The sequence below is a fragment of the Asparagus officinalis genome, chromosome 1 (genome assembly GCF_001876935.1).
Source record: "Asparagus officinalis chromosome 1, Aspof.V1, whole genome shotgun sequence".
In the NCBI taxonomy this organism is placed as follows: domain Eukaryota; kingdom Viridiplantae; phylum Streptophyta; class Magnoliopsida; order Asparagales; family Asparagaceae; genus Asparagus; species Asparagus officinalis.
The window spans coordinates 19,906,810-19,934,137 of record NC_033794.1 but is presented as its reverse complement, the minus strand read 5'-3'; the positions used below and the strand labels follow the sequence as shown (position 1 = coordinate 19,934,137).

Here is a 27,328-nt window from a genome sequence, read left to right as displayed (position 1 = left end):
GAGCTGCTGAGGAGACTTGTAGGGTTTTGGATTGGGTAAATCTTGCAAAAACTCCTAAAGTTTGGCGTGATTTGTGTAAAGCCCCTGAACTTTGAAAATTAGGAGGGAAAAAATAACCCTACAATTAAGGAGTTACACAAAATTCTGAACTTTGGGGACTGTTCGTTTCGCAAAAAAAATTGGAAAATCAAAGAATAGGAAACCTATTTCCTATAATAATTGTTTTGAGGTTGTTTGGTTGGCTTAAAAAAGAAGAAAACTATAGAATAGGAGATGAGATGAGATGGGTTGTCACCTTATTTTGAGGTTGTTTGGTTGGTTAAAAAAATAAGGAAATGAATTGGAAGTATATTATTGGATGATGTTTTGAGGTTGTTTGTGTTTGGTTTATTTTTAAAAATAAGAAAATAGATGAGATGAGATGAGTTGGAGGTATATTATTGGATGATGTGACACATACTTAAGGAAATCAAATTTTTTTTTTGAGGAAATTGATGGAAATGAAGGTTTAATGAGATGAGATGGGTTGTCACAAAATATTATTGGATGATGTGTGTGATTTTTAAAAATGAGATGTGATGAGTTGGATGATGTGACATATTTTTTGTATTTGATTTATTTTTAAATGTAAGAAATGAGATGAAATGAGATGAGTTGGAGGATAAAAATATTATTTTATTGGATGTTGTGGGTGAGTTTTAGGATGGAAATGGATAAAAATATTATTTTATTGGTTTACTTGTACCGATTTTCTTTTCTTGGTTTTTAGGAAACCAACCAAACGGCCCCTTGGAATAGATGAAAATGGAAACAATTTTTTTTTTGCGTGGGACTTTTTTTTAAGGCTTACTTGCACTCTAACACCCCAAACTTCACTATTCTTTAAGTTTGATACCCTACTTTGACAATTTGATACCCCCAGAGTTTTTAAATTGATTTTTATTTGACAATGATACCCTAAAGCCCTAACTTTGTTCCCTAAACTCAAGAAAACTGAAATTTCTCATCCACTTTTTCTAAGTCGACATTCTTGAACAAAATTAATCTTTATTTTTTTGCTGGGTATGAAATTATCAAACTTACAAGAAGGTATCAGAGTTAGAAGAAGGTGAAACTCTGGGTATTTAAGTGCAAACAACCCTTTAAAATAAAGTGTTTCAGTTTGTGTAACTTTTCGGAAGTTCAGGACCTTTTGTTTGGGGGGGCGGTGGCTCCTATTCTCAAAGTTCAGGGAGGTTTGCCCATACCCCAAATGGGTGAGGAGGATTTTGGAAAAATTTACAAATTGATTGTTTTGGATTGGGGTGGGTTATGGTTTTGGCGACGGTTTATTGGTTTTTGTGGATAGGAACGGATTTGATGAGCCTGAGAGGACGGTGGAGCCGACGTGGCAAAGCTGTGGAGCCGTTGGAAAGATAGTGGATAGGTGGTGTGGTTTGGGAGCCATAAACCATTTGAAGATGGTGAAGGATTCAGCTGAGCTTAGGATCGCGATTGAAGAAGTTCAGGTTTGGATTTAATATTAAAGTTAAGAGGCTGTTTAGTTAAGAGGGAATAGAGTAAATAGTGCAGTTAGATTTAAATTTCTAAACATTCAGTTGGATACATTGTAATCGTAATTAGGAAATGTAAGTGAAGTTACAAAATTGCAACAAATGTTGTAGCCGATTCAGTTGTAGCAAATGCTGCGGATCCCTAAACCGAAACTAAAAATATAAAAGGTAGCATCACCTCATAAGGGGGGAAAAACTTTCCTGATTCCATGTGCTCTGACACTTTTACATGTCGTATAATGTGAGATAGTTTAATGTATCAGATCAATGCTAGTGTAAGCTTGCTGATTAGACCATTGATTAGTGCTAAATGAATCTGACTCTTATCTTGATCGTTCCATCTTTCCTTTTTCTATTTCACTGTTTTTCCACCATTATTTTAGTGGGTCCTTTACGCTAATGTTGTTATTAAACCCAACTTCTAACTGCACTATTCTTTGACATTTTGAATCTTTCTATTGTCTTGTAAGGTCAGTGCCTATACGAGCACAATCCAAAGCTTAAACTGTTCTTGAAGCCAAATATATACATCTTAATTAAAAAGAATGAAATCTTTACACAAAATTTCCATGTTCGTTGTTCAATGGAGGCATCTAATTTCCATGTCCTCTATCCTTCAGCAATTTATGTCTGTTTCTTGGGTCAATTCATTGGTGTATTCTTTAATCATATACATTTTTAAAATCTAAGTTGGCAGAGCTCTGTTATTGGACAGTTAGGTAATGATACATGTGCCGAATCTATTTAAAATCTCTATGCTAATTTTCATGTATACTCTTACGAGGCGCATACACTTCTTTATTTCAGCCAAAAGTTAGTTTCTGCTACTTAGGTTCCAGCATCTTATAGCAGATTATTCATTATTGTATGTGTAGGAGTAGGGGAGTTCATGGGTCTGTCAGGTGGTATTAAATGACGTTCACAGCCATGCTTATTGACATCTATACCTGACCTCATACTCGACAGATTGGCAGGAAAGGGAAAGTTCATTCTGATTTTAAATATACATACCTGCACGCAGCCACCCACCCACACGCTTGCTTGCTTGAAAAAGCATTTAATTTAAAATTTACTGGACGCTCAAATAATTACAAATGAGAAGTAAACCTTGCATCATTAGACAAGAATCAAGATTGTGTTACAAATGAAAATTGTCCCTATTATGCATATAAACTGCTTCGGTCAGGTTGGGTGGTTGTGCATGTGAATCCAAGGTGGGTGGGTATTGGTATGTTTAAATTGGTTCTCAATAAAAGATCACTTCCAAACTGTTTTTACATCTTTCTGAAACCAATACGAATAGGTTCAGGTAGGTTTCACAAGCCAAAAGTCTTGTATCTTACGGGGTGGGTTTGTGCATGTTCCAGAACAAACCCAACCTAGGAAACACCACAAGTATAAAAAATTGAATGCAAAATATAATTGAAAATCTTTACTTTGACAGTCTCCTGCTTCACACCATATCATTGTATCTTTAGGAATGGGATACTGGAAGAAGTATTATCCTATTACATTTTCGATGTTTAGGTGGAACCACAATGATCTGAAGAGAGATGTGTTGTCTATTTCAAGCTACTGCTAATAGGAAATTGCTTTCTTTTGGATGATTAGTGGAGTTATTCGCTAGATTCTCTTTGCAATGTTTTTGTGAGGTCTTGTTTCAATTTGCTTCTTCATTTTACTCTAACACTAGCACAAATTCTCTTTTAAACAGCCGGAGAAGGTTAAATTTCAGCTTAGATTGGGACAAAGTAAGCCCATCTATAATGCATTCAAATCTATTCAAGATTCTCCATTTTGGTCAAACCTTACTGAACCTCGTAAACGCATTGTAGAAGGTAACTTCATTATTCCTTTGGCCCCTTCAAGCATTGGTCCAATGATGTTTTTCTGGTGTTTTGCATGATTTTATTGAATTCATGTCTTGTTTTAGGAAAATACATGTTTCTAGGTTTCCCGTGTAGCGAAAAATTATATGTTCTAAATTTTGTTCTTTTAGTATCAAAGTAAAAGAAACTGTTGATGACTAATTCAGAGCATTCAGATTATATAATTTGTCAAGGATAAATTCTTGTAAGGGTGTAGTTTTCTGTAAGCGTTCAAATTGAGTAGGGATAAGTTTACCATGGTTAAATGTTAATGCAAATCTGTTGTTTACGCTACTCCCTAAGCTCCTCTTTTTGTTTTATTCCTTAGTGAAAAAAAGATTAAGTCGGATTATATAGTCATATCGTTTATAAAATGTCATATAAGCATCTGAATACTGACAATTTAACATGACATAGCTATAAACAATTCACCAGTTGGCAGAGTGTGTGGTTATGTTGGAGAGGAATGTGAATAAAAGTACTAAGATTTATGCTTAAAGATTTGTGGTGAGTCCTTCAAATAACGGGAAGCGTCTGGAATCGGAGTGGGATACAAGGTGTCTCCAGCAAGAACTTCGAGAATATTTCTTGGTTTTCAACAGGAGCAGGCCTAGTACTTAGTTATAATAAGCATCTCATTATGTTCGAAACATGCAAGCTGACTCAGGTTAATTGAGCTGTTAAGTATATGATGTAGGAGGTATATTTTTCTTATACTAGGGTGGATGCACGTACATTGAGCGTGGTTGAATATCATTATTATTTCTTTTTGGTCTATTTCTTTAACTCGGTTGTGAAATATTTTTTTATTACATGTGAAAAGTAAAATGCTTTATTATCTATATAATTATATAGTAAATCAAAATTTATTAAAATTACCATGATCAAAGTCAGAATTACATGGTCAATTCAAGTATAATTTACAATAAATACTACATGAAGGTCAAAATCCTTTTATGAAAAACTATAATTTTATGCAAATAATTAGTTTCTCATCGCAATCCTATGCTGTCATCTGATAATTTGCACAAATTCACAGTATAATATCCTAAATTTTATACCCTACACAATTTAAATAATCTAACAATTTCCCCTTGAATGTGATGCTCCATGAGGCTAATACGTTCTAAGGAAAGATCATACAACAATAACCACAGATCTTAGATATGAGAATTTTGTCAAGATAATATATTTATATTCTATTTATTATGTCTTGGATTGTCAAAGTTAGCCAGCTATGAAATAATTAGTTGATATATTTCACGCTAGTATGTATCATTTTCTTAGTAAAGTGACTTGTTTTTTGAGACATAAAATTGATTTATAGCTAACTTTGACTATTTCATGTAATTAGAGATATGCTCATGCTCATATCTTTAAATTACTTTTTTTAATGAGTATCAAGTTCCTCTTTAGTTAAGTAACCTTCTCCATCTCATTCGATTAAACTTGCAATTTAGAACTTTTTTGGCTTAACTACCTTAGTTGCACCTTTTATCAGGGCTTATCTCTATTTCTTAATATCTGATGGCTAGTGATATTCTAATATGATGTAGTTATTCTAATTCAAGCCTGTCAAAATAATTTCAAGTGATGAAGACCCCAAATCTTTTGAAATAATTTATATTGAACATCTCATAATCAAAACATCATAAAAACTTAAACGATACCTATATGAGTATTTTTATTCGCATAATTATTTTTTGTTAACATACTTATTGAACATCTCAAAGGCTCGCAATTAGTGAAGACCCTAAATATTTTAAAATGATACTTATTAAACATCTCATAATTAAACCATCAAAAAAACTTAATGACTAGAACTAATTTATACCTGTTGTCGCATGTGTCTACAAAGTATGATATTGGAAAGATAAAATGTTTGAAATAGAATGCATTAATTTAGAATTTAGTTGTAAATTATGAGTCCTTATTTGAGTAATTTTACACACATAATTTTTTTTTATTAACATAACTATTGAACATTTCAAAAGCCTAAATATCTAAGTTTTTACTTTTCAAACTACCCTTTTTCAGTCATAAAAAAACCTTTTCCACTAAGTTGGTTGCTTATAGTAAAATGCTTCATCTTTTCTATTTGATATAGTCATTTATTAGGTAAATGATATCAAGGTTTTAAATGTCGGTTATTGGGGATTTATCGGACGGTCAAAATTCTTATCGGATAGCGGAAATCGGGGATATATCGGGGATAAATAGTATTTATCGAAGTAATATACTAGCAAATAATAAACAAACATAAGCTTGAAAAATAATATAATGTTAGTCAAAATGGAATAACAAACTAGCAAATAATAAGATAACATCAAGAATGAAGAACCATCTACGCATCTACATAATTATTGTTTAATCATGAGATTCATAAACTAACTTACTAAGTTGATATTTAGTAGTTATGAGCCATTATCAATATCCATAAACAAACATAAGCTAATCACCAATCAACCAAGTTCCAAAAGCAACAAATAGTTCATAATTTGTAAACATTCAAAGAACAAATCCAAAAGAAAGTAAAAGCTCCCAAATCCTACTTATCGGCTGATAAAGCCGATATTTAGAGCCTACTTATCGGTCGATAAGTACCTTTATCGCCGATAACTCGTCGATAAACCTCAAAAAACGATAACCGATTCAAAATCCTACTTATCCTAGCGGGAAGCTCCCAAATCCGATAACTCGGCGATAATATCGGATTATCGGCCGATATTTAAAACCATGAATGATATACCTCATGTTTACTACAGATAGCTATGTGAACAAAGTATATTTTAAAGGCTAAATATCAGAGAAGTCCCCTTAACTTTGGCCTATGATTAGATAACCCATATAACTTTGAATATATTAGAAAACCCCCTTAGGTTTAGGGTTTATTTGAAAATCCCGTTAACTTTTGAGATTATATTAGGAAACCCCGCTAAAAGCGATGAATTTAGGGGGATTTTTAGATAAAATCTCAAAGTTGATGGAGTTTTTCTCATAAACTATAAAAGTTAAAAGAGGTTTTCTGATAGTCACTATACTCAAGGAGGTTTTCTGATATTATATCTTAAAAAATAGAGATATAACTGCTATTGAGATCATATTGGTATTTCAACTTCTATTGAGATATAACTGCTTCCAAAGAAGTTATCAGCTTCTAGCTAAATTAGGGAAAAGAGATATAACTGCTTCCAAAGAAGTTATCAGCTTCTAGCTAAATTACATAAGCGTAATGCTCGTGCCTGCAAAGGTAGGTTTGTTTGTTTTTTTAACACTGAATTATGACGATGAGTAAAGTTGAGGGAATAAAATGAATTTAGAGGCAAACTTACTATTATCATGATTTATGGGCAAATTTAAAAATACCTACAATTACAATTTGAGGGGTACATATTGAAAAAATCCAAAATTAAAATATGGATAAATTTCACTAAACCTCTAATAAGTTTGCTGTTTGGAACTAAATCCCCATTATCATAAAAACTCTCCCTAAACCCCCAATAACTTTTGACGGAAAACCCTCAAAATTAACATCATTCGTTCATGTATAGTCAAATGACTAAAATACACCCCAATAAGTTTTATATTTTTTCACTTAACCCCTAATACCCCAAATATTGGATATTTATAATTTTTAGATTTTTTAGAGGTTTGTTTGTAATTGTTAGAATTGTCAACAAGTTGATTGTAATTTTTTGGATTTTAAATGGATTTTATTTCTAACTTTAGATTTTTTTGGTCGTCTGTTTGTACTTTTTATAATTTTTAGGTACTTTTTGTAATTTTGTCGGGGTTTATTAGTAATTTTCTAAAGGGTCTATTTACGATTTTCAGACTTTTAGAGGGCTGTTTGCATTTTTAAAACTTTTAGATTGATATTTGTATTTTTTTGCTTTAATTGAATTTTTTGTAATTTTCATATTTGTCTTGTGTTTGTTTGAAATTTTGAATTTTTAGGGGGTTGTTTGTAATTTTCAAATTTCAAAGGGAGTTGTTTATAATTTTTAGATTTTTTAAGAGGTTGTATGTATTTTATGAATGTTTTGGGGGTCATTTATAATTTTAGAATATTAAGAGTCGTTTCTCAATTTTCAGATTTTTCAAGGGTTTTTTGCAATTTCAGAAAACCCTCAAAATTAACATATGGTAAATTTCACTAAAACCGCGATAAGTTTATTATTTGGAACTAAATCTTATTATCTTTAAAATTCTCACTAAACCCCTAATAATTTTTGACAGAAAATACTCAAAATTAACATCATTAGTTAAATGTGTAGTCAAATGAACAAAATACACCCAAACAACCCAATAAGTTCTACGTTTTTCCTCTTAACCCCCAATAATATTTGGCAAATAACTCCAAATAATGGATGTTAATAGTATTCATATTTTTTCAAAGGTTTGCAATTATCAGAATTTTCAAGAGGTTGATTATAGTTTTTGTATTTTAAAGGGATTTGTTTTCAATTTTCAATTTTCAATTTTCAATTTTTTGGCGGCTTATTTGTACTTTTTATATTTTCTGGGTTTTTTTTGTAATTTTTTGGGGTTTCTGTATAATTTTCTAATTTAAAGGGTCTGTTTAAGATTTTTTAGATTTTTAGGGGGCTGTTTGCAATTTTAAAATTTTTCAGGGTTCTGCTTATCATTTTTACTTTTTATGGGTTTTTGTTGTAATTTTCATATTTTAATGTGTTTGTTTGAATTTTAAATTTTTTAGGGTTGTTTATAATTTTCAAATTTAAGAGGTTTGTTTGTATTTTTTGGATTCTTTAAGAGGTTGTTTGCAATTTATGAACTTTTAGCGAGCATTTATAATTTTAGAATTTTAAGATTCTTTTTTTTCAAATTTTAGATTTTCAAGGGTTGTTTGCAAGTTCAGATTTCTTGGGGGCTATATGTTTTTTCCCCTTTTTTTAAGGGTTTGTTTATAATATCCTTATTTGGCGTGGCGGGTGAGTTGTTTTTATAAGTTTCAGAGATTTCAGGGGAGGAGGCCTGGTAGTTGTAGCTTTCAAATTTGGTAGCTATTTGTATTTTTTCATATTTTTAGGGTTGTTTGTAAGTTTATGGGTTATCTTGCAAATAAGAATGATTTGAGGGATATATACTGCCCCTGAGGGTTACTTCTCAACAATGTAAAATTTTGGGATAACGCTATTATGGAGGTTAAGTGTAAAAAATCAAAATATTCTGGGTGTTTTCTGAAATTATGAAATTTACTGAGGATTTAATGAGAGTTAGGAGCATTTTGGGAGTTTGTGCTCATTCAAAGTTATGAGAGGTTTATTGAAATTTACTTTTGAAAATAATTAAGGAGGGACACATGATATTTTTTAGATTTTTTTTAATTGTGGATAGTTACAATTCGTTTAGAATTAACAAAGATTTTACTATTAGAATTTTCTACTGTTTTATGGATAGAATTCTCTAATTATGGATATGAATAGTTTTAATTTAATGAGAATTTTGAGAAAGATAGAATTAGTTGGACACATGTTATCTTCCAATAGGATTGGGAATTAGTTCACTGTGTGATCTCTTTTCATATCAAAATTTGGTTAAAGATCTAATTATGATAATGTTAGAATGCAATATCCAAAAAGGTTAAGGGTAATATTGACCATGAAAAGTTTTTCCAAACTCTCACATTTATAAGGAAAATATGAGTTTTGACAATGTTTGATTAAATCTCTGTAGTATTTTATCGCATTTTTCTTGAAGCGATTTTATCACTTGTAAGTTAAACAGTCAGTTTTTGTGTAAAATTGTTCCTCATGCATTCAGATTTTTCTTACCTTCTTTACAGCTCAGATTAAAGAAGCTGTTCTCAATGGTGTTGCTCTTGAGGATGAAAAACGAGAGAAATTTAATGAAATTGAGCAGGTATGTGCATATCATTCTACTGACTGCTTTCTGTCATCTTTCGCATCTTGATTGATATCGACAAACTTTGTTCTCTACGTCACAAAATAAATGTTTGCAGGTGAAAAACCAGTGTGCATCTTGAACAATATGCAACGATGCTGAATTTGCCAGAATCTCCATGTTTTCTTTTCTATTTTGTTCCAGTTTTCTTTTATTTATCTATTCATTTAAACTTGCTTGCAGGAACTTGAAAAGTTATCTCAAAAGTTTAGTGAAAATGTGTTGGATGCTACCAAGAAATTTGAAAAGCTAATTACAGATAAGAAAGAAATTGAAGGTCTCCCTCCTTCCGCTCTTGGCCTAGCTGCACAAACAGCTGCTTCCAAGGTATGTCTTTTCATTTTGTACATAGATAAGTGAAGTTTATTACTCTACAGTTTCTCTAGCATATAACTTTTAATTTTGTATTTAGCTCATGCTAGTTATCTGCCTCAACAGGGTCATGAAAATGCTTCTGCCGAAGACGGGCCTTGGGTAATCACATTAGATGCTCCCAGCTTTACTCCAGTAATGCAGCATGTAAAAAACCGGTCATTGCGTGAAGAAGTTTATCGTGCTTATGTTACCCGTGCATCTAGTGGAGACATTGATAACTCTCCTATTGTTGCTAAAATTTTGGAGCTGAGGTTGGAGAAAGCTAAGCTTCTTGGCTATAATAACTATGCTGAGGTATATTTTTCACTTGATTGGCTTATATTTTTCAGAGTTTGCAAGGGTTGTGATAAAGAGATGTCCTCTGTAGGTAAGCATGGCAATGAAAATGGCTACAATTAGGTCAGCAGAAGAGCTTCTTGAAAAAGTGCGAAGTGCTTCTTGGGATCCTGCAGTACAAGGTTTTTCTTAGCTAACATTTTTTCTCGTTCTTGCAAGCTTGAAAACTTTCACTAGATGAAGGGTATCTGGTATCGGTTAATAGAGCGTGATTGGTGACACCTGAGAAAGTAGAATTGTGCAAACCCACCTGAGAAAGTAGAATTGCGCAAGCCTCCCTTCCTCCCTCACCTCCCTCCCATACACTCACAAACATCAATAGAATATATTTTTTTTCTTGAGGTAAACATCAATAGAATGTTAGAACATATATGTCGATTGAGGCTTGGTCAATGCACATGGAATTCGTGGAACCCATCCTCTCACTAATCAAGTGACATCTGCATGTGTATCTTATTCAATATTATTGTATACACTGCTTTATAGGGAGGTTACAACTTGTAATTGGACAACCACCTTTTCTTTAAATTTCACTATATTGAATATCAGCTTGTCGATAAAATTTCTTAATCTTAGATATCAGTTACCAATTGGAAAAACCCTCGTGTTTGTTATTTGTGTTGGCTCACTGGTTTACTTCAAGAAGTAATTGGACCTAACTTTACAAGATTGGTCTTATGAAATTCTTCTCTATCGAGTTGCATTATGACACAATTCCGGAGTTAACAGTATCATCCCTAATCTGCTAAATTAATAAATGGAGACGTCTATAGACCAATGATATCTTTGATAATTGAAACATTTTTGACAGCAAAGAGGACACTTTTACTTTGTTTCAACCAATTGAAGACTTTTCAGATTGTATATTAGGAAGGAGTAAAAAGTCATATTTCGCAGCCACTTAATGGAGAATAAATTTATTACCCATGTGTTATGCATGCATGCATTCACGTGCATGCGTCTGTAAAACTTCTTAACTGTGCATTTTCTATTTAGATGGTCTATTTCTCATTACCTTAGGGTATCTGTATAATGCTTCTGACATTCAAGACCCGAAACTTTGGTGATGTTAAATCTGATGAATGATGTTTTACTCTTGAATTGCGTTGTACTATAGCAGCCAGTAAGGATAAGCACCTAAAAGAGTTTATAGTGTATCTTATCTGAGAAGCATAACATAATGCCTTGAGTGAGAACCTCCAAGGAGGTAACCCACCCTGAAATTTCTGGAGCTTGAGCACATTTAACTAGAGAGTTTTGCCCTCCATATGCTTAACTGGGTTGTGATATTTTTAATGGAAGATGCAGAAGTTCATATCATTATTTCTACTCAATGGGATAATACACCCCTCATGCATGTGATTGTTGTCACTGTGGTCTCATAGATCTCTGGAGCAGTGTGATAATTGCAAGCTTGCAGAGACTCTAACCATGTGGGGTAAGAATGTGGGAATAATAACCTCTAGGTGCATTTGGGGGGATGGGTACAGCATTTCCTATCCCCGCTTGTTTTAGAGCTGCTGTCTGAAATACTTGATGATCTCGTCATATTGACAACCACAGTTTTGTGTTTATGGATAGGCCATAATGTTGTAATGTTGTAGTATACTCACAGGACTAGGACATGGCATAGCTCTTTAGGATTTGTCATTTATGCTGACAGCGTTCTAATTGTACTAATTTACAAGCTATGGAAACATATGATATGAAGACAAATAAATAAGGAATTAGCAATTTTCCTTGTCTAACTCTTGTTGTAATGCGAAGGTCCTGTGACCTTGTTTAATCTGAAGTTGTCTGGCTGTATCACGCTTTTGATATAGATATATAACAAATGTCTCAGCTCTATATTTGAGTCTTGCCATAAAATTGTTACTCAAACATTTGAGATTTAGACATAGCTTACTGTGCAATTTATGATAATTGCCTTCCTTTTGATTTTAATCCTTTGAGAGATTGTATTTAAAATAAAAAAAGAAGTTGGTTTAACTGCGATTACTATTTTTTTATTTTTTTAACTAATTGTTTTTATGAGGTAATCCTATCAACAAGGAATTTTTGTTAAAAAAAGTCATTTGACTTGATTGTTTCTTTGTGTTATGTAGATATGGAAGAACTAAAAGTATTTGCTAGAGAAAAGGGTGCTGCGGAAGCTGATAACTTGACCCACTGGGACATTAGTTTCTGGAGTGAAAGACTTCGGGAGGCCAAGTACAACATCAATGAGGTTGAATGGTCTTCATCACTTTGGTGATTGCTTATAAATTGTATGCTCAAATTTATCTATTTTACTTAACGAGCACCAGCAAATTTTCTTCTGGAGTATTCTTTTGATTGGAATGGGAAGTTAAAATAAGATGCCAAATACTGATCCTGTTTCTGCAGAAACTTTGTTTTCATTGCTACATATGCATTATGCATGGAACTAAATTGCAGCTTAACAATGATCTCATAAATATTCCATGCAAGGGTACTATTTACAATGTTCTGATTTTTACATTACGTTGCAGGAGGAATTGCGCCCATACTTTTCATTGCCTAAGGTCATGGATGGCCTTTTTAGCCTTGCAAATGCGCTTTTTGATATAAATATTGAACCAGCAGATGGTTTGGCTCCGGTGATGTAGCTCATCTTTATTGCCCCTTCCTATAACATTTAGAGCTAGTGCTTGCTGACTCTTCATTGTATTTTTTCTTTCTTTTTGCAGGTCTGGAATCCTGATGTTAGATTTTATTGTGTCAAAGATTCTTCAGGCAATCCAATAGCCTACTTCTACTTTGATCCTTATTCAAGGCCTTCTGAAAAGCGCGGTGGAGCATGGATGGATGAAGTTTTTGCTCGCAGCCGAGTACTTGCACGTGATGGTTCCCCTGTTAGGTTGCCTGTTGCACACATGGTCTGCAATCAAACACCACCACTTGGTGGAAAACCAAGTCTCATGACCTTCCGTGAGGTAATTGTGGCAGAAAGTTATGGTAGATCATACTAAAAGAAACCAACCTTCTCTAAATTGACTCTATTTCTCTTTTTAAAGCTATAATGTGAATTTCGAGTTTGACTCTTGGGCGCTAAACGTTGGATTTAATTTCCTAATACAAATTATCTTCTTTGGCTAGTTCCCATATCTTTCTTTTTTTATGAGAATTTATCTGAAACACCAGTAAGGTAGGTTTTCAACTAACAATGCTTCTAGAATTACTAGCACTCCTGTTAATAGTTTCCTCAGACAAGAAATACATCAGTTTAGAGGTTTGATGCCATGTTTACAATAACAGCAGCAATAAAAACAGCAGCAGAAGCAGCTAAGCTTTTACCCCAAATTCACAAACCGTTATAGACATTGAATCTTTCATGGAATTGGGCTCCATAACAGAACCCATTTTGATGGAAAGTGGGCTTATATGATGGTGATGAATGCTGGAAAGGAAATAAATTCACCATGAAGTAAGAAAGCACATGAATCTAGACTATATAACCATACGACCAGCTCAATGGAGTCCTATATTAGTGACGAGCGTTCTTCTTGCTGAGAAGAGCGGATTTTCCTAATCAGGAGTTAACTTTATAGGCTGTTTCTTCTAATTGGTGCACCTCAAACTAGCTGTTCTGTTTGTGTAGGTTGAGACTGTGTTCCATGAATTTGGTCATGCACTTCAGCATATGCTTACCAAACAAGACGAGGGATTAGTAGCTGGAATTCGGGGGATTGAGTGGGATGCTGTTGAATTACCATCTCAATTCATGGAAAATTGGTGTTACCATAGGTAACCAATTTACAATTCTTTCTCCTGAATCTCTAGTCCATATTGATATTTTATATTCTTGTCTTAAACTACTCTCGCATCTTTATAGAATAAATCTGGATTCTTAAATATTGAAGCTGGATGGACTTCCTTTGCAAGTTATAATTGGATGTTTAAGTTCTCAACAAATATCAAGTTTGTTTATTTGGCATCACATTACCATGAACGCATGTTAAATAATAAAATAGAAAGGGTCTAGTGTTTTTTAGGGGTTTTTCTAGAAACCACCTTAGAAATGGGGTAATTATACGAAAACCACCTTTCAATTTCAATTTGTACGTAAACCATCTTTAAAGTAGGTTTTTGTTGCAATCAACCACCTCCAAGTCAAATTTTCATAAAAAATCAAAAATAAGTTTAAAAAATTCAAGTTCAAAGTATGTCAGTTGTATCCTAACAAGACCTGAACACTAAAAAATGAGTCATGTGCCTTGGGTGTGAGTTAAGGCTAATTTTAGATTTTGGTGAAAATTTTGATTGGCCGGTGGTTGATGGCAACAAAAACCCACTTTAAAGGTGGCTTATGTTTAAAATTGGAAATGAAAGATGGTAGCCATATGCTTACCCTAACTTTAAGGTGGTTTCTAGAAAAAAACCCTTTTTTTAATAGTAACGCTTATATTTGATATTATTTAGTAACTACATGTTGCAGTATGCCAGCTGACAAAAATGTTTCAGGTCCAGCCAACTTCACTGGTAACTATTATAAACCCATTAATTGCCAACTGAGCTAGGTCACGTGAGCAAGACACATTCCAAGCGGGGAGATCACTGTTTGGATCTCTCTAGAGTCTAGATGTGGTAACAATGGAGAATTTCTACTCAGCTATAAATTGCCTCCTCAAAATTCTATGGGCCAATTGAAAATGACAAACCCATTTGTTGACTTGAGTCATTTGACCAAACCCAGAGTGCAAACACTAGATATAAGTAATCATATGAAGGTCAGTGCTACCTAGATTACTATGCTAAATGTTTCCAGTTCAAGGTCAAGTATGAGGTCAATATTATATCACCTAATCGTCCATGTTTTAAGAACATTAGGTTCCTGCAAGTCTTGTACTCTTTTGTCCTTTTTCTATCATTTGAGTTAGAAAGAAGGAACACTATACAACCGAGGGAAGTTGGAGTTGGGGTGACAAAAGCTTTCTAGCACTCTCGGTCCTTATCTTGTTATGGTCTAGAGTTATATTTCAAACATTTTGATATAAGAAACTCTAAATGTGGCTTTAGATGACCATTGAACTCTATTTGGGATCATTTGCATTCTATAACTTGATTTCATTTTGGTCAGATGGGCATGTTTGCCAAATAATGTTATAGTTACCAAATTTTATTTCTTGCCAGTGATTGATTTTATCGAATGCATACTGCAAAACGCCAGAAAGAAAGATTTGTATGGAGGTCGGAACAAGGGATTACTTTGCTAAATGTTCTAGGTCAAGAAAATGTATGAGGCCAATACTATAGTCTATATATAGCATGTAATCATGCAGGGTTTTAAGAAATTTAAGTTCATGCAAGTGCCATAATCTTGGATTCTTTCCCGTCCTATCATATTTTAGGGAGAACAATTATGGCAGCCGTATGTAATAAAGTGTGGATGACTATAAGCTCTAGTAGCATGTTTGATCCTTTGTTGAAGAATTCATGTCTAGAGTTGTCTTCCAAAACTTCTGGTATCAGAAACTTTAAATGTATCTATGGATGACAATGAACTTTATTTGAAATCAGGTGCATTTTATAAATTGAATTTATCTTATCAGATGCTGCATGTTTTTCCAAGTATTACATAATTGTTATTTTAAGATTTTATCTTCTTGCAATTATCTCAGGGATACTCTAATGAGCATTGCAAAACATTATGAGACTGGTGAATCTCTTCCTGAAGAAGTATATTTGAAGCTTCTTGCTGCAAGAACATTTCGTGCTGGTTCTATGAATCTTCGTCAGGTAGTTATCTGATATATACTTCTTATTCATCAAAACAATAAGCTTTAAGTTTTTGATTTGCTTCTGTAGCAGAAATAGGTGTAACCTTGATACATAAAACAGTGGCAGTTGACTATTTATCTATCTTGTTGACATTTGCATCAAAGCTCTCTCTTTTGGCTATGTAATCTTTTTTGTCATTTCTGTGATGTATATGCCCTGTGAAACTTGTGCCACATGCTGATTTTCTGTTAGAAACTCGACTTACTTATTATGCCTCTGATATGTACACAATGAAAAATGTTGAAACTTAATCTGTTTTCCCATTTTCCTTGATGTAGAATAGTCTATTACATATAATTCTTGATTTTGGTCATCATCAATTTCCTGGAGATTAAATGTTTCATCTTTCAGATTTTGATAAAAAAGTTCACGCAAAGCTAATTTTTATTATGCTGATTTAAATTTGACACTGGATACTGGATTTGGGGTTCCTTTGCGGCTTTGCCCAAAAATTCTGACCAATATTGGAAAGGACTTCATTATCTTGTTATTCATTCTTTTTTGTTGTAACCTTCCCTTATTGTCAGCATAATTGAACAAAAAAGGTCGCAAGGGTAATACTTCTTTTAGGATTCAAAATCTTCGAACTTAAAAAAAAGGGAAAAAAAGAAAATCCTTCAAATTCTGATTGTGATGCTAAGTAGCATCCTGAATAAAACGGATTCCATCAGCAGCAAGATGCTAATCCTTTTCTAACAACAACAATTTAACTAAGATTGTACATTTATTTAATTTATTCTTTACATTGTGCATTTTTTATTTATTCAAAATGATTTCAACCCGGTCCTAGATCCTCTTCCAGTGCACATGGATTTTGTTTGAGGCATATTGCAGGTGTCCTATACCTTCTAAAGGATTGCATTTGGAGCTGCTGCAAATTTTAAAAAAAAAATCTTTATCATGTGGATAATTGGTAACTATCATCTTTACTCTCTCCACAGATTCGGTTTGCTAGCTTAGATTTGGAACTTCATACAAAGTATACTCCTGATGGACCAGAATCTATATATGATATTGATCAAAGAGTGGGGAACCGTACACAAGTTATTCCTCCACTACCAGAGGATAGATTTCTCTGTAGCTTCAGCCATATATTTGCAGGTTTATTCTGCCCCTTTTCTTGGTTTCTACAGTGCAATATTTTATATGTCCTTTCTCTGTGTTCTCACGACTTTCCTATGTTATCTGGCTTGTTCTCTGCTAACAGGTGGATATGCTGCTGGATACTATAGTTATAAGGTACCTATTTTCTGAACCCTTTCACTTTTCAGTTACTTATTATTTTTTATATTCTCATGTTGGTTTTCATCCACATTTCTTGTTCAATTATTTGAATCGCCTTTTCCCCCCCTTATATTTATATATTGTCTATACAAAATTTTTTATTTTTTATTTTTTTCATTTTTTTATGTTTTTTTATTTTTGTTGCTGCATGATAGAAAACTGTGTTAACATGATATCAGGCCATTTATAATTTTCCGCTTCATATCTTTCTCATTAAGAATGTATTTGTTTTCATTTGTATTTTCAGCATGCTCTTATCATAGAAATGGAGATTAAAGATGGAAATCTAGTTATAACTGCGATTTGAAGAAAAAAGTGTAATCTTCTTGAAAAAACCTATAAAGGAATATCTTTCTGGAATGTTGTTCTATTTAGCTCCTTATTACTACAAGGTAGTATTGACTAATTTTTGTGCATGAAAGCTTGAGATGTTGCATATGATATTAGTTGGTTTCACGTTGACATGGAGGAAACAACATCTAGAACCTAATTGTTTTTAGTCTTTGTTAGATGAGTTTCAGCACTTGGATCTTTTGTAGGTAATAAATAAAAATAAATTCTAGCGTAAATTGAGTTAGTTCCCTTATTTGTCATGTATTTCATGAAACTTCAGCAGTGGCAACCATGTGCCATCAGTTGATTCCCATGGACCTTTGTTGTTGCTTAGAAATCTGTACTTGAAATATATCCTCTATTGACATTATGTTGATACTTACCAACTGATTAATTTACAATGTACCAATTGATGGCACACTATCTTTTTCTCATTGAGAAGTCGAAATGACCTATATCCTTACTTTTATTGTACAATTTTCTTACTTATTTTTATTGTAGGACTTATTTTCTCTCTTCAACTTTGCAGTGGGCAGAGGTTTTATCAGCTGATGCTTTCTCAGCATTTGAGGATGCTGGATTAGACAGTGATAAGGTAATGCTTCAGCTCGATGACTTCAGCTTGCTTACTTCTTGCAATAGCAATGCTCATATTGCCATTCTTCGAATTTATATTCCACCATGCAATGCATGCTGGCTACTTGCTGGTTAGTTATTAATTATTTTAGAAATAAGCTACATGCTTATAAATCTTACACATCTCCTAATTTGGTAGCTCAGCTGGCATCTTTTTCTATTGTTTGTTTGGCTTTTATTTATTTATTTATTTATTTATTGCTGATGTATTGACTGAGGCCAGTGTTATAGGTAGATCCGTTAGTATTACATATTCAAGCTGAGGGCTAACATGAATTTGAGCTAAGTATTGGTGTGGATTACTATCCAGCCCCAACAAACCTTACTTCTGATGGCTATCAATCTTAGTTAGGCAACTTGTTACTTAACTGAAATTCTTCAAATTAATCTGAGCTCATCATAATGATGGATTTGGTTGGCTTGGTTGAAATATTTTACCAACAACCTTTGCTTTCATGATAATTAATCAGCAACGTTTATCACCTCAGGCTATTAAGGAAACTGGTCAGAGGTTTAGAGAAACGGTTCTTGCTCTTGGAGGTGGAAAAGCACCGCTTCAGGTTTGTCCTCTGCAAAATTTATCTGTAAAATTTTGAAATTGTCCAGATTTTTGCTTCAGCAGTCATTGGTGTGATCTTGAATCATATTTCTTTGTTTTGATCTTGAATCGTAGTTCTTTCTCACATTGGTTCTATGAAATGGTAAAAAGTTTTATCTTTGATTGCTTCATGTCAATCAATATTTAGGTTATGAAATTTTTTTTTTGAAAGAACCGTTTTTAATATTTAATTAAAAACTCAGTAACTTACTATTTATTTACAAATAATGACCAACTTCCAGTCAAGTGAGCATTGATGGCTGAAGTTTTGTCTTTCGAAGATGTTGCCAATCATGGATTGGTTAATTCTCTAGGGTTTTTCTATAGAGTGCCCATGGGTACTCTATAAGAGAGGAGAGAGATAGAGAGATGATTGGGGAAGGGATCCCAATACAAATCACGTGGGCCCCCTCCTCAATCATCTTTCTCTATCTCTCTCCTCTTCTATAGAGTGCCCATGGGCACTCTATAGAAAAACCCAATTCTCTATACTCGTTTGACCTTGTGTTCCCAACATCCGGCCTAATTAAAGTTAATAATGTTGGGTACCGTGTCTTCACTTAAAAAGTGAAAAAATGAAAAAAGATGAACCTTCGGCAAAATACAAAAGGGTTTGCAAAATTGTCCTATTTACGTTACTAAATGAGCATATGTTTGAATGCAAATGCCAGGTGTTTGTTGAATTTCGAGGAAGAGAACCATCGCCAGAGCCACTACTTCGGCACAACGGTCTATTGCCTATTCCCGCCTCCGCTTGAGGCGTTATACGAGATAGCATTCGAGAAAGAGCGAAGCACTTCATTGCGACAATACAACACATTACAACAGTTGAGGACATGTTAGAATTAGACTCGCCAATTGATGGCAAAAAAAGGGGTTTGGTTGATACGAAAATTGTTCTGGTGGAATAAATGGGGACCTTGTAACATTTAAACTTTTGTTTCACTCTCCCATTTTTATATTCTTTATATTTATGTAAATCCTATACTATTTAGGGTTCATAAGACTGTATCATGAACTTTGAAAGGTTTTGCGCAAAAGGAACAAATATGATATCAGGAACTGTTCGAGATTGTTGCTTATGACGTAACATTTTGGATAACGGTCGGTGTTATCCTTATTTTTGAAATGGGAGAGGAGGGAGGGCAATGTAGTAGAAAATTTGAAGTATGCAAAGGTAACTTGTTCCTGCTCGTGAAGCAAATAACAATTCATTCTAACTGTCATCAGGGAGTTTTAATAATAATAAAAAAAGGTTACTGGTGGTGGTCTGTAGTTGAATAAAAAAGTCTAGCAGTTCAAAACCTCCAATGGGTTCTGATTAGGGGTGCTAAACTGTATCTGTATCTGAGAAAATATCCGTAACCGTATCCGTTAGGATATGAATATGGTTACTCAAATCTATAACCGATAGGATATGGTTACGGATATGGTTTTGTAGTGAAATATCCGTATCCGAAATATCCGAATACATATTAGTCATACTCTTACGATAGTTTCGATTCTTAGATTATGGATTTGTGATTAATTTTGATGATCAAGATGTCTAATCTTAACTTTTCAATTATAATAGACATATTAACAAACTCTTTTGTATCACATGAACTATGTTTTTCTCAATACTATCTAGTTTTATCATATTTGTTTTGTATCTGCATGCATATCCTCTTATATATCCGCATGTATATCCGTAACCGTATCCGATTTTAGCGGATATGGTTATACATTTTTCTTACCGAGGTATATCTGTATCCGTATCCGTATCCGAGATGGGTAAGCGGATATGGATATGATAAGCATCATATGGGAGCCGTATCCGGACCGAATGCACCCCTAGTTCTGATACGAAAGAGGCTGGTAAAGGGGAATGCTTATAGTAATTTCGAAGGGGAGAGGGTGGAAAGAGAGGGGGTATAATAGAACTAATTGTATTTGGATAAATAACTAGGGGAATAGAGTGGTGGCAGCGCGCTATGATTTGTGCTTGTTTAAAGTAGAGAATAGGAAGAGAGGGAAATTACTTGACAAATATGACTAAAGTTTAGGGGTAATCTTAAAATTTTAAGAAAAGATCACTCAGAACTCGATCTCTCTCCTCCCAATCCGTCCACTTTTGGGGTAGGAAAGCAAGAAAATGAAAATTTACTTCTCTATTAGTGAATCGCAAGTTCCTAATATGTTTCCTAATATATTTTGGTAACAGGTTATTGGGATTCCTAATCTGTTTTGGTAACAAGTTATTAGGATTCCTAATCTATTTTGATTTTGGTTTTAGAATTCCTAGTATGATTTTGGTTTTAGGATTTCTATATATATACGAACATGTTTTAGGTTTGGAGAGCAGCGAATGGGATATTTGGAGCACAAAAAAGAGGTATTTTCTGGAGCTATTGGTTAGTGTTTTGTTTGGAGAGAGTTAGAGCTTTGTTCGTGAAATTAATTGGTAAGTTTGTGTGATTTTGTAATCTCAGTTTGGTTTTGGCTTCCGCCGCGCACAACAATTATTTATTTGGTTTTCTGTGTAAAGGGTGAGGTATGAGGATAGAGCATTGATGGCTTGGTAATTTGATTGTCTTAAGCTCCCCTCTTTTGTGCGTAAAGGTTTTTGTTGTAAGATCTCTCGCTACAAACTTATATGGTAATCTAATTATCTATGTTTAGTCTATTTTTGCCTCAACTAGAAGTCTGTAGCTAAGTATGCGAATAGGATAAGGATCACTTGTTCAACTAGAAGTCTGCAGCTAAGTATGCGAATATTGTGTTTGAATTACGAGGTAACAGCCAATTACGTACAGTAAACATAATTTTTCCTTTAAAATTAACGGGTTTCTTTCATAAATAATAGGAGAGTTGCGTTAGAACATATTATTAGAACAAAAGAAGTTTGCTATTATAATATTCACCTAGCAAGAAATAAATATTTTTATATATAAAAACTATTGTTAATTATGTTTACTATTTAATTTAAAAGTTATATACAACTTACATAGGAAAAAAAACTACAAAAGATAAACGTAGGTTGCACGTGCAGTAGCGCTAGTAATAGATTAAGAATTGATGACGACGGTCATTACTCTAGGTGGAACAGTGACTTGTAAAAATTGTTCGAAAGCAAACGAAGGAAAAGTCTACAAACAAACTTTTCTGTTTTATCAAAAGAGAGAGAACATGAAACAAAGACGATGGCCACTTTGTGAGGTCGTCTACTGACCGCGGCATCTCAAATATCTACCAATGAAACCTACACCACTCTCTCTTGTCTACTTTCATCCTCAATTCTATCCCCATAGCATATATTCTGTTATCTCTTAACTGCTACTACCACATCATCAACAATTTTGCGACCTTAAAGCATATTAAAGGACATGCACTCACTTGTGACCATCCAAATTGATGAATATTCCTTATGTTTTTGGATTATTTACACCATGATACTTTGTAGTATGACGTAATCACACGAGTAATCCTAATATATGTGTCTGTATGGATAATCATGAGTAAATCTAAGATTCTCTTTAATAGGGTTATTTATAATCTCAGTTAGTAATCCCATGCTTATGTGTATATAGCTACATAAATCTCGAGGTCGCGCATGTAATTACACCATACGACATGGTATCTGATCAGGGATAAGTAATCCTATCTTTTTTAACAAAGGGCCTTTTAGATATATGCCTTCTACACTTGTTCTATTTTTCTATACCATCAAATTTGACAATTTGTTAATTAACACCCTCTCATCTCACACTTTCAGTCTTTTAGTAGAGGGAGTATAAATTAACAAAAACACTAGTTTTGCAATTATGGATTCAGGATTTCTTAAAAGTGGTGTCACTGCGTAGTTAACAATTAAAAAACTTTTACAATTGCCCCTGACAGTTTTCATATTTTAAAGAAAAGTACATACTATGTAATTTCATCATTAGTACGCTATTAAATACGTTTTTCTCAATTTATGTCATTTGTGACAGTTGTAATTGCGAACTTAAATTGAAAGGTGATTGTTAGTGGATAAAATTTAGAAACCCCCTTAAGTTCGCACTAAAAATCCTATCTGAACCATCCCTATAGGAAACAGACAGTTTGAACAATAGATGGAATAGCTAAAATTCTTAAACTAACCCCCTAACCACTCGCGTATAGTATAGATCACCCTATTTCTATAAGATGTTCTGATAGAATCTGCACTCCTAAGTTCGAGCGTTTCTTGGATAACCCATTTAGCTTTCAAACTATCAGAAACTCTCTTAAAGTTAGGGGTTCTTAGACATTCCCCTTCAACTTTCAACATCTTTAAAAAAACCTTTAAAAATATTAACTGCAATGTTCACACGGTAGTAAAATTATGCAGATAGATATTTGTGCCAATAAAAAAAATAGCGTGTTTTGAAAAACATTGAAAGTTGAAGGGGTTCTGTGCAAATCTCAAATCTTAAGAGGGTTTTGTGGAATCTTCAAATTTTTTGGGCTTTTGCATCAAAATTATCTTTACTTTTACCCAAGTTGATACTTACTACCTCAAAAAAAAATTTGATGTAACCCACATTTAATTACTTGCTAATATGTTTGCAATGTTACATTTTTTTATTGCTCACCCACGAAAAATCAAATATGTTTATTTTACCACCATCTTCTTCTTTCCAAACCCTAACCCTAACCCTAGCCTCCTCCATCCTCCTCTTCTACAAACTCTAACCCTAATCCTAACTCATGGTCGTCATCTCCCTCAGAACCCTAACCCCAACCCTAACCCATGACCATCACCTCCCTCAAAACCCTAACACACGATTGCCACCTCCCCCTAAACCTTAACCTTAACCTATGGTCGTCACCTCTCCCAAACTCTAAGCCTAATCCTAGTTTCCACTTGGAAGGAATGAGAGTGTGGGAGGTTAGGGAAGAAGAGGGAGAACGAGAGAGGGGGAGGAGAGTTGCGGGAGGAGGGAGAGGGAAGACAAGGAGAAGAGGAGGATGAGGAGGCTAGGCTTAAGGTTTGGGTTTGCGAGGAAGGAGATGAAAAAATAAGAAAATGATGAAGGTAAAATGGTCATTTCACATATTTTTTTGGCAGAACATTGGATTAGGTGTGATATTGCAAACATGTTAGCAAGTAAATGTGATTTACATTAAATTTTTTAAAAATTATAAGTATTAATTTAAGTAAAAATAAAAATAATTTTGATGTAAAAACCCAATTTTTTTTGTTGAGCGGAATCATTATTCCAATGGGAACTTGGAAACTTAGAGGTTCTTCTCCTTAATCAAAGTGGGGCCACGTTGATCAAGGTAGATTCGCCCCTGCTATTTTGTGCTCTACTTTCACCACCAAGGCTCCAATTCTAGCATCATTGAATGATATTCCATCATCATTTACATGCCATAGAGTCACATCATCAACAATTCGTTTCAAGCTATACTAAAGCAAATGACACTATTTTTTATTGACCGTAGCTAGACAATAGCTTATGAAGGGCAATCAATAGTACATCCAAGGATGAAGATTCCTTATGATCTATAATAAATGACGATCAGTTTGCGCTGTAGTACATTTTTTGTTATATTCCTAGTAAAGCTGTAATTGCATAAAAATAATTCCTCACCATAAATAGCTTATGGCAGTCAGGTTATTGGCACTAATAAGGTTGGGAACCCATTCCTTATTATGTAATATTTTTTTGCTCTCTTTAATTTAGCAGTCTATGTAAATATCATGCGTCACTCATTGAGATGTCAAAGATGAAAATGACTTTAAACGTTAAAGACATAATATGATGCGACCAATTCATCTGACAGAATGGTTGTTCTCACTGTGGTCGTCATCTTTTGTTGGATCCCGAAAAAGATACGAAACGATTTGTTCTCTTAACTATTTTAGTTTTGAGATGAGATTCTATCACCTGGTAAGAATCTCGTTACAACTGTTCTTTCTCAAGTACAGAAGAGGAGAAGGTTGATTCGACTTCTCATTTGTTTAATGTGGGCTCTGTGTGGCGATGAGATGCCTCGCTCGATGCTTGAGTCGAGCTTACTTCTTGTTAACGATCAAACCAAGATCGCTTCAATTTGAGGAGGAAATTAGCCTCCGTCGAGTGCTTGAGCCGCCACCGGTGGCTGCTGTTAATTTTAGATTGTAAGAACCGAGGTTCGAATCTCAAAGGAGTGCCTCAGAACGTGAGTGCTAGCTCTCTACTCTCTCTCTCCAGTTACTGTTTGTGCCTGTTCATAGCTGCTCATGGCTATTTATAGGCCTTTAGCGTGTAACTAACGCACTGAAATCATGGAGTCATGGCGTAACTGACTCCTCAAATTTAGCCCACATGGGCTGATTGGGTCTTTCAAAACTGTTATAATCAAGCTTCGTTTGGTGAGACGAGACCCACTGCGTGGCGAGGTTCGTCTGATAGGACGAGCCTCGATGCGCAGCGAGGTTCGTCCTTCAAAGCGAGCCTTGCTGTATAGTGAGTTTTGTCTTTGTTGGTCGAGTCCAATTGCATAACAAGCCTTGTGGACTTCTTCTGACGAACTTCGTCTTCACTAACATGCTTCGTCTTTAATAATGAGTTTCGTCTTCACTAACGAGCTTGAGCTTCGTCTTCACTGATGAGCTTCAGACCTTATCTCTGATGACGAGCTTTGATGCTTCCAGACTAGCTTTGTCCTTAGTGACGAGCTTCAGACTAAGGTTCGTCCTTACTAATAAGACGAGATTTGACCTTCGTCATGCTTGTAGTGAGGTGCGACCTTCATTTGTGTTTTGGCATTTTTGAATGCCTATAGAGGCATCTTGAACTTCTTACATGGAGCATTCATAAAGGTCATATGAAAGTGGGGTGTTCCCCTGATGGCTTCTCCGATCAGTTTGTACACTCGATCGTAGCTAGAAGCTCCTACGATAGAAGAGGGAACTGGAAAGGCACGGTGATGGAGGAGAGTCTAGAGACCCTAGTACGATCTCCTTAGTGACCAGGACCTAGACTCTCACCGGTGTCTTCCTGATGATGGAGGAGGAGTCGGTGAAATTTGCCAGTACCAGCCGATCGGTGAGGCAACGAGGTTGTGCACTCAACGCGACCCCACAACCGCTTGGCACCAGCATGAGGAGTCTGAGGTGAAATTGTTCGCTATGCCCCAGAAGGAGGGCGAGTCTCCGACCTTCGGTCTCCAGAAGGCGGTGGGAGAGAAGTGGCTTGTTGTGGCTGAGGCAGCCGACTGATGAGTTCGCTAGTGAAGGTAGCAAATTGCTCTTGAAGAGAGTGAGAAAGCTTCCGAGCTGCTTTTTCAAGCTGAGCTTGAGTGACATAGCTCCGACGTGGTTCTACAGGGCGAAATGGATTAGACCCATATTCAGAACACGACATGTTTTCTCAAAAAAGAAAGTAGCCCCACGGTGGACACCAAATTATTGATGTTTTATTGATCACACAATCAATTGTATCCGTTGTTGGATAGGGTTGTTGAGTATTAATGAGGAACCGCTTTCTTCCCTGACTTTATATCTGGTTCTGAGTAATGTGGCTGAAAAATATGCACAAGTAGAAACTCATAAGAGGACGTGGCTTGGGTCCCCCGTGGTTCCTCTAACGATCAAGTCAGCTTGTGAACTTGAGTGGGGAAAATGAAGAACTATTAGAGTTCTTGTGTGTGTAGTATGTCTACTTAAAGATCAGATCAAGAAGAAAATCCCCCAGAAGAAGATAAGATTAAGAAGATCCAGATCCAAAAATGATCCCCTTTAAGTTAGAATAGTACCTCTATTTATATTGAGGGTATAAGGGTAGATCGGTCACTCGGCTGAACACAGGATGACGATGGCGGAGTGTGGGCTGACGGTTAGGTCAGGACCTACTTTACAGGAGTCAGCACATACTTTACAGGTGTCAACTAACAACTGGATGAGCGATCAGCTCAGTATTAAATAGGAAGTGATCGGAGGTATGGCGAGGCATACGTGGTCCGATGAGTCATGAAGGCTATTAGGGCTAGAGGCAAAATGCGTCTGTTATGCATTAAATGCGATGCTGACACGTTGTCAGTGGGGGAGGCTCGAGGCAGAAGTTGTCCTTTAGCTTCACCGAGAAGTAACGCCTTTCGAGTCGTCCTCGCGAGGCGTCAAGCATCTTGTCGAGTGGGCTCATGACGAGTCGTATTCGACAAGAGGGTCGACTGGTATCGCCTTTCGAGTCGGCACTAAGGAATGTCAACTTGACGAGTCGGCTAAGTCGGAATCATCGCTAGTCTCTGACCGCCAACTTGATTGGGGCATGGTATGCAGAAGTACACATGTCCGTTGTTTAGCAATAAGTTGCTTTTTGGCGAATGGGAACACCATAAAAGTTTTGTAGTAAAATATTCGGATTCGTATCCGAAATATCCAAGTACATATTAGGCATACTGTTGAGATAGTTTTAATCCTCAGATTATGGATTTTTGGTTAATTCTGATGATTAATATATCTACTTTTAGATTTTCAAAAATATAGTGAACATACTAATGAACTCTTTTGTATCACATGAACTATATTTTTTCAATCTCATCTAGTTTTCTCATATCCGTTTTCTATCCGTATTCTTATCCGCTTATATATTCGTATGTTTATCCCATCTGAATCTAATTTTAGC

General features: G+C 34.8%; 1 protein-coding gene across 1 annotated transcript; it reads left to right on the top strand.

Annotated features, from left to right (window-relative positions):
• On the top strand, nucleotides 1,461-25,670 carry LOC109831509 (organellar oligopeptidase A, chloroplastic/mitochondrial-like). The gene is made up of 16 exons (XM_020398846.1): nucleotides 1,461-1,508; nucleotides 3,268-3,391; nucleotides 9,231-9,307; nucleotides 9,533-9,676; nucleotides 9,788-10,018; nucleotides 10,092-10,182; nucleotides 12,166-12,287; nucleotides 12,571-12,678; nucleotides 12,769-13,014; nucleotides 13,680-13,825; nucleotides 15,700-15,817; nucleotides 16,801-16,960; nucleotides 17,067-17,098; nucleotides 18,006-18,071; nucleotides 18,601-18,672; nucleotides 25,488-25,670. Exons 1-16 carry the CDS (start codon nucleotides 1,461-1,463, stop codon nucleotides 25,668-25,670), a joined length of 1,968 nt encoding a protein of 655 aa, XP_020254435.1.

Bases quoted from the DNA above. Each gene is read 5' to 3' on its own strand.
- LOC109831509 (XM_020398846.1), top strand. From the start codon at position 1,461: ATGGTGAAGGATTCAGCTGAGCTTAGGATCGCGATTGAAGAAGTTCAG. The intron at 10,019-10,091 runs GTATATTTTTCA...TGTCCTCTGTAG, and splicing joins GCTATAATAACTATGCTGAG to GTAAGCATGGCAATGAAAAT. The intron at 15,818-16,800 runs GTAGTTATCTGA...CTCTCTCCACAG, and splicing joins GTTCTATGAATCTTCGTCAG to ATTCGGTTTGCTAGCTTAGA.